This window comes from Neltuma alba, unplaced genomic scaffold, assembly GCF_004799145.2.
Source record: "Neltuma alba isolate B1F8T4 unplaced genomic scaffold, ASM479914v2 tig00004435_pilon, whole genome shotgun sequence".
Taxonomy (NCBI): domain Eukaryota; kingdom Viridiplantae; phylum Streptophyta; class Magnoliopsida; order Fabales; family Fabaceae; genus Neltuma; species Neltuma alba.
Window position 1 is genome coordinate 39,376 of NW_021633706.1, and position 7,274 is coordinate 46,649.

General features: G+C 35.6%; 1 protein-coding gene and 2 long non-coding RNA genes across 3 annotated transcripts; all 3 read right to left on the reverse strand.

The window, feature by feature from the left end:
- Positions 1-1,198: 1,198 nt before the first annotated feature.
- LOC114744741 (uncharacterized) lies at positions 1,199-1,724 on the reverse strand. Its single transcript, XR_003740139.1, has 3 exons — positions 1,691-1,724; positions 1,425-1,495; positions 1,199-1,239 (listed from the first exon to the last, which is right to left on the reverse strand). It is a non-coding gene; the product is annotated as an uncharacterized LOC114744741 (long non-coding RNA).
- Positions 1,725-1,781: 57 nt separating this feature from the next.
- Positions 1,782-2,639, reverse strand: LOC114744742 (uncharacterized). Its single transcript, XR_003740140.1, has 4 exons — positions 2,617-2,639; positions 2,136-2,226; positions 1,954-2,018; positions 1,782-1,811 (listed from the first exon to the last, which is right to left on the reverse strand). It is a non-coding gene; the product is annotated as an uncharacterized LOC114744742 (long non-coding RNA).
- A 50-nt stretch (positions 2,640-2,689) lies between these two features.
- LOC114744744 (putative disease resistance protein At3g14460) lies at positions 2,690-6,955 on the reverse strand. The gene is made up of 2 exons (XM_028932910.1): positions 3,192-6,955; positions 2,690-2,811 (listed from the first exon to the last, which is right to left on the reverse strand). Exon 1 carries the CDS (start codon positions 6,953-6,955, stop codon positions 3,218-3,220), a length of 3,738 nt encoding a protein of 1,245 aa, XP_028788743.1. The 3' UTR covers positions 2,690-2,811; positions 3,192-3,217.
- Positions 6,956-7,274: the final 319 nt, after the last annotated feature.

The following is a 7,274-nucleotide window of genomic DNA, read 5'->3' on the forward strand; positions in this document are numbered from 1 at the left end:
TGTGGATATTTGTTTTGCTAAGTACATATATCTTTTTTTTCTAAGAAAATTTTCTTCAAAATACTATTAGGTATTAAATATAAGCACAACTTCTAACGAAATCTTGAACATTGATTCATTACTTTACAAGGGACTATTATATTCTTATGAAATTCATAAATGAAGTAGTTAATGGTAGGGTTATCATTATCCTTTTTGGGGTTACGAATCTTGTATGTGTTCCTAAAGTATCTAAATATAAAAAATTTAGATATTTGTACCCTTGGTACTTAGTTGTCTTTATCATACAACTTTAGGAAATAGTTATTTGACTATTTGGATTGGGCATGCACTTTATATGAGGTGATGATAATGCAATGTGTAATTTGGCCTTGGAGTTCTTGTTCTGCACATTTCCTTGAATTTCCTGAACTTTCAGGGTGATTAAAAAAAAAAAAAAAAGCAGTGCGGAAAACATTGAAAAATGTGGTTGGGTCACTTTGGTTGGGTTTGTGCCTCTTGTAGGCTGGCATTCTGCTAGCTCCTTTCAAAAATTCGGACCCAAGCCCATATGAACTTATGCAATAAGACTAAATACCTTATTCTCTCTTTGAATCTAAATATAAAATTTAAATTCATTTTTTATGAATTTTTAGTCTCAATCTACCAAAAAAATTATTGGTTGAAATAACATAGGTTCTTTATAAGTAATATTTCTATCTTTTTTGGCTAGTAAGTAATATTTCTATTTACTTGAAGTTTCACATAATATTTTGATTAAATTTAAAACACTATGATAATGTTTATATGCGAGATAAACAAGTAACTAAACATAGGTCGCTAATAAATTAGAGACAAAGGATTTGGACACCATAAGAATTATCCTGGTTCGGTCCCCTGACCTACGTCCAGTCCTCTTGAGAAACGCTCAAGAGATTTTCCCACTATGAAAGTCCAATTACAGTCCCAATAACTTATACAACAAGTTCACCTAAAATTCTTACAAGTCACAACTCTAAAATTTTTACATAGCTTGCTCATAATTAGTATCCAGACCCCAGACTAATAAAACATATGGAAAAAGTATTTTATTGCATAAATTGCACTCAAATACTCAAATTTCAACAATAATATTCAAGAAGTATACAATCAATCTTCATTGGACATTGATGAGGCTCCTTCTTCTGCATTTCTTTTATTTATTAGTCCAATGACTAACTTCCTCTTTGACCACTATCAGTTATTCTTTGCTCCTTGATTCTGCAATAAAGACATATGGATCAATCAGGATCCATTTTATCAATTCCATTTGAAATAATTTGAAGAGTATTTGTTATTATCAAAACTAATAATTGATTGGCTAGCAGTCAAAGATTTGATTCTTAACACATTGAAATTAGTAAACTAAACAATGAGACTCATGTAGTCCAAATCTGATCATTTACCTTCAAATTCCAAAATTGGAAGGTGTTTGTCAAAAATATTCAACATAATCACTGCACATCCATTTTCTGACCTGATTTAAGCAAACAAAATATCATATTAATTTTAAGAAACTATCGTAATATACTAAAATGAGCAAAAAAAATACTGCAAGTGGCTAGTTATTCAACAAAAAGTGATGTCCAGGTAAATCAAAGAGTGTGAATTAAGACGCTAATCTCAACAAATTGAGCTAAGTATCTACTAATACCAAATCTAGATATCACACCTTGAGTTGTTGCATTGTCCTTATTATTGCTGAATCAAAATAGCAATTGAGGAGGAAATTCAATTCTGCCCCATGCCAATTGTCAATTGCATAATACCCACAATGCCGTTAATGTTGAAACCTGGAGAAGCACAACCCCAGAAATCAAATTTTGCATCCAACTTATAAAATGATTGAAATGAGAAACAAAGCAATGCCATTTTTTTCGGTAACACATAGAAATCGGGACCATTGATAATTTTTTCCTTTAACTCTTGAATTACCTGCCTTCCTTACTTCTCATATAACTGTTTTCTTCAAAACAGAGCAATTCACCTAGTTCCCTCACCTATTTTGACATGATTCATTAAAACACAATACTACTATTAGATTAAATTCTACAGCACATGAATATGCTTTCAATCTCAATAATTAAAAAGTGTTTAGTTTTAACAAAATGCATTACCTAAGATGTGCCATCTTCAGGAAACATCTGGCCATTGCTCTGCTTATTGAAAGCCAATAAGTTTCTGCTTATGCAATTGTAGATCAAGTCACTGAAAAGAAAGGGAAAAAGAAAAAGCAACATCCAAGGAAAAACTGTCAGTCGAATTTTAGTTTTGTGCTTTTCGAGTCATTTGTGAATATAAAAATAAGATATTTTCTGTCACTCAAAGCTTCATATGAGGACCATATTAAATTAAAAAATTGAAGTTAGCAAATTTCTCTAACAAGCAATGAGCCTCATACAGACCAGGCTATCTAATCCTATACCTTGGAATACCAATCTTGAGACGGTGATGCCATAAAACCCTCAAGGACAAATTACAAGAAGGCTTAACGAATATTTAACACACAAAAATGGCGAACCATCACCTTAACAAAATTACATTATATTTCAAAATGGCGATTGTTTAAGGCAAAAAAAAAAAAAAGTTCATACTCACATGAACTTCTCATGATGAATCAACTCCCAGTTTGACCCAAAAAAGGAAAAAAAAACTCCCAGAGATGATGGCATTTTGATGACGGGAAAATAGAGAATTTGAAGCAGAGGATCATTTTGAAGGCACTTTGCCTTGATGTTCTTCAAAATCTTTTGGTAACTTTGGAGTTTCAATTCTGCCACAAAGCTTCAGAATCTGCAATGTGAAGAAGTAACACGAAAATGGAAATCAATTCGTAACCGAACATATGCTCATATGTGGTAATGGAAAAATATATGTTTTCAATTTTATTTATTAAAAATCTGATGTGATATTAATAATATTTTGCCGAACATGAGAAGTAACAAACTCTTTTTTTTTTAATAAGAAAAACAGTATGTCTTTGTAGGAAAAGAAAAATTGAATGTAGGCGCGCGTGTGGGGCATAGGCAAGATGTACCCATAAAATGTTGGTATCTATTCGATGATCACGAAGGGAATATATCATATGTGGGTTGTGAAAAAGAAAAAGGAAAAAAAGTATACATATTAATAGATACTAAAATGATGAAATGTTGTGAAATTTGAGAGCCAACCTTTTGAAGCAATATAATGCACCATCTCAAGGATCATAGTATTCTCCATTGATTCGTATGGTGGGAATATGAGCAATCTTGGACAAGTGTTTCCCTCTCTCATAATCATATCTCTCTTCTAATTTTGGACAACGTCTGATTTCCAACAACAAAAGAGAGGATGGTAGCGCATCTTCTGGCAATGATTCAAGGTTTTCACAGCCATAGATGGAGAGCTGTTCAAGAGAAGTAAGGTGTTGAAGCCCTTTTCCTTCTAACAATTTAAGATTGGACATAGAGTTGATGTAAATACTCACAAGAGAAGTGGGTAGTAATTGATTCTTTAGTAAATTATGGAGAATACTTTCACTTCCATCACCCGAAACTCCAACCCATGAGAGAGAAGTCAGGCGTTGAAACCCCCAGTCTTGGATTGGTATAGAAGATAGTTCATTATAGCCCTTAATAACAAATGATCGCAAGTTAGAAGGCAAACCACCTTCAGGCAATGATTCCAACTTTGGAACCAAACTTAGACGAAAGCGTTGAAGGTTGGCAAGGGAATCAACATGTACTTCTGACATTGATATAAGTTTGTTACAGTTGTGGACCCAAAATGATTCTAAGGGAAGAGCAGACCCCCCAACATGTGTAAAGGTCTCCAAATTATGACAGCTGCAAATGTCAAGCCATTTAAGCTTGGGAAAACAACCTAATGGGAAAGATTTCAAGGAAGGACAACTATTATCAATTCTCAAGTCTTCAAGTGATGTGTAGTTTTGCCAAGAATCCTGAGGTAGGAACTCTAATTTCTCACAATTGCCAATGTCAAGACGTCGCAAAGAAGTGGGCAAACCATCAATTGGGAAGGACGTGATGGATGGGATATCTCCAAGAAACAGCATTTGAAGACAACGGCTACCCATTATCATTCTTGGCAAAGACCGCAAGCTATCACACTTCCCAATTGTTAGAAATTTCAAAGAGTCCAGAGATAAATCATCAAATGCTCTTAATAACCCCTGTTCACCTCGCTCAATGTTTAATTCTTGAATAGATGTAATCCACTGCAAAGTTGCTGATTTTGCCTTCAATTGTTTGCAGTTTGATATAGAAACATTTGTCAATGATGGAAGGTTGTGGGGCATGTCTCCCCGCAGTATGGGACAATCACACAAACTCAAACTTTTGAGTCTAGGGAAAGGAAATTTGACACCTTCACCATCAAACAACATCCATTCCTCCCAAATAGGCATATTTTCAAATATGAGAATCTCCAAGGATGGAAATGGCTGAAATGAAGAGTACTCGGGCTTGCTACAATAGAATTCATGTCCAACAGTATGCACTGATCCCATTCCACCAATCGAGAGCTCTTTGAGAGAAGGTAGTTCTCCAAATTGTGGGAGCAAAACACAATTACTGCAATCACTCACACATAAATTGGTGATGTTTATAAATGATGAATCTCCCATCCAACCAGGGAACCTGGTGCCTCCATAATGGTTGATGGTCAATTTCTTTAAATTTGTAGAAGGTTGCAACATGTTCAGTATATTTTTCACAGTTTGTGAATCTGAAGCATCGCAATCCCATTCCAACACTAACTCCGCAATCTTTTCTCTATTCTTCAAGTTTGCCTCCAAAGCATCCGTAGAATCAACAACATTTTGTAGATTTGAAATGGAAAGTTTACCTTGCAGATGAGGTAGCCTTTTCAACTCTTTAATTGCCAATCCATCCGGCTGCTTGCCCACGATAAAGGTACTCAAATTTTGAAGATTTTGTAGTTTTGCAACTTGTGTGGGCATCTCTTTTAAAGCAGTTGCACTAATGTCTAGATGACGTAAATTAACAAGCTTTTCTACCTTCTCTGGTAATTCATTAAAATTCACACAATTTGATAAAAGCAACGTCTGCAAATTGTAAAGGGTAAAGACTGCATCAGGCAAACTTCTAATTGAAGTATAGGAAAGGTTGAGATATCGTAGATGTAGCACATTGCCAATTGAATTTGGTACCTCAACGACATTTTCGTACCCTGATAAGGACAATGCTCTTAGGCATTTTAGTTTTGTCAACAAACCATTGAGCAACTTTTTGGACAAAACACATGATGGATTCCAATCTCTAAATTCATTTTGTGTCAAAAGAGTCCTCAAATAGTTTAGATGACAAAAGCTCTCACATTCTTTATAGCTGTTATATTCTTTTTGGGAAAACAATAAATGTCGTGCAGATTTTGGGACATCATTTTCCTCAAATTGAACATAATTCTTTCCAGCTACAAATTTGGCTAAATCATTGATGAGATCGTGCATGACAAACTTTTTTGGATTACTACCATACTGTTGAAAGAATGACCGTGATAGTAATTCATTGAGATAATCTTCTACTTCTGCCTCTAATGTCTCCTCCCCATGGAATTGTTGCACAGCACCTTCAGCCATCCATAACAATACCAATTTCTTTTTCTCCAACACAAGATCTTTTGGAAAAATGGAGCAATAAGCAAAACATTTTTTCAAATGTGATGGAAGATAGAGATAACTCAAATGCAAAGCAGGAAGAACATTAGCATTTAGTATCTCCCACTGCTTGCTATTCAGAATTTTATTCCATTCCTTTGCATCCACTTTTGAACGCAAAAGACCTCCTATTGTTTTAGCAGCAATTGGGAGACCACCACATTTTTTCGCAATTTGCCTTCCAATTGCTTCTAGCTCTGGATGTTTGTTTGGATCTTCATTTCCAAATGCATGCTTGGAGAGTAAAAACCAACAGTTATCATCTGAGAGACGACTCAATTCATGTACGGGAAATGTATGTGTGATTTGAACAACTCTTGGTTCACGAGTTGTCACAATAATTTTGCTTCCCGTTCTTCCGCTATGAAAAGGAGTTATGAGATCATCCCAATCACTGTATTTTTCATTCCATAAGTCGTCCAACACAATCAGAAACTTTTTATTGCTCAAACTGTTTCTTAATTCAACACGAAGGAAATCTAGATTTTTACTATCATAGACCTTTTTAGTGACAGACTCAACAAGACTCTTAGTCACCTCGACAACATTAAAATCATCTGAAACACATGCCCAAGCGTTCAAATCAAAATGGTCTTGCACCTTTTTGTCATTGTAAAGGAGTTGAGCAAGGGTGGTTTTGCCCAGGCCACCCATACCCAAGATAGTGATCACTCCTATAGCGTTACCTTTTGGATCTTCATCACACAGAAGCATTTTCAATAGTTTCTCCTTATCATCCTCTCTACCAACCACAAGAGATTCATTTACCAGTGATGTAGAAGCTGTTTTATGCGCTTTCAAGCTAACACTTTGCAAATCAAGGATATCCTTTTGTTTGGCAAAGTGTTCAAGCCTTCGGGATGCTTTTTCTAGCTTGGAGTTCATCTCTCGGTTAAATTGACCAAAAGAAGAGGAAAGGAAAGAGTGCACCTTGTTAACAAAATTTTGAGAATCTTTATCCGCCTTGCATCTGAGAGACTCGGTGTTGATTTCATCGAGTAAATCCTCTGCATCATAGACAGCATCTTTCAACTTTTCGAGCCATTTCTTGACTGCATCATTCGTGATCTGCTTCTCTTCCGCATCATTGAGCACAGCACCAAGCATCAACAGAGTTGTCTCCAGCTGATCCAAGAGAGAGACATCGAGCTTTCTACTTTTCATGAAATCTCGAAACTCGCTTGAGGAGATCCGGTCGAGTAAGGTCTGCACAGAAGCAGAGATCAGTGCTTCTCCCACCTTGGCAGCTAACTCCATGCCTTGTTCTGTCTGGTAACTCAAAGGTATTACTTTAGATGATGGACAAGACGATTGAGAATGAAAAGAGTTTGATAGGAAGCGATAATAGAGTGGAGCTGGTTTAGATTGATTCGAGATAACACTTAAAAGAGGAAGTTGGTTGACATTTGGCTTCTTTGTGCGTCGGAAGATTCCGGGACATATGCAGGAAGAGATATGATTAATAATTTGAATCCCATATATTTCTCGAAAAAAAGACAAACGAGGGTAATTGTTAGGAAGACAAGAAGAACGCGTATTGTCCATATGGTAGGCCATGCACAGCAACATCTCTGTT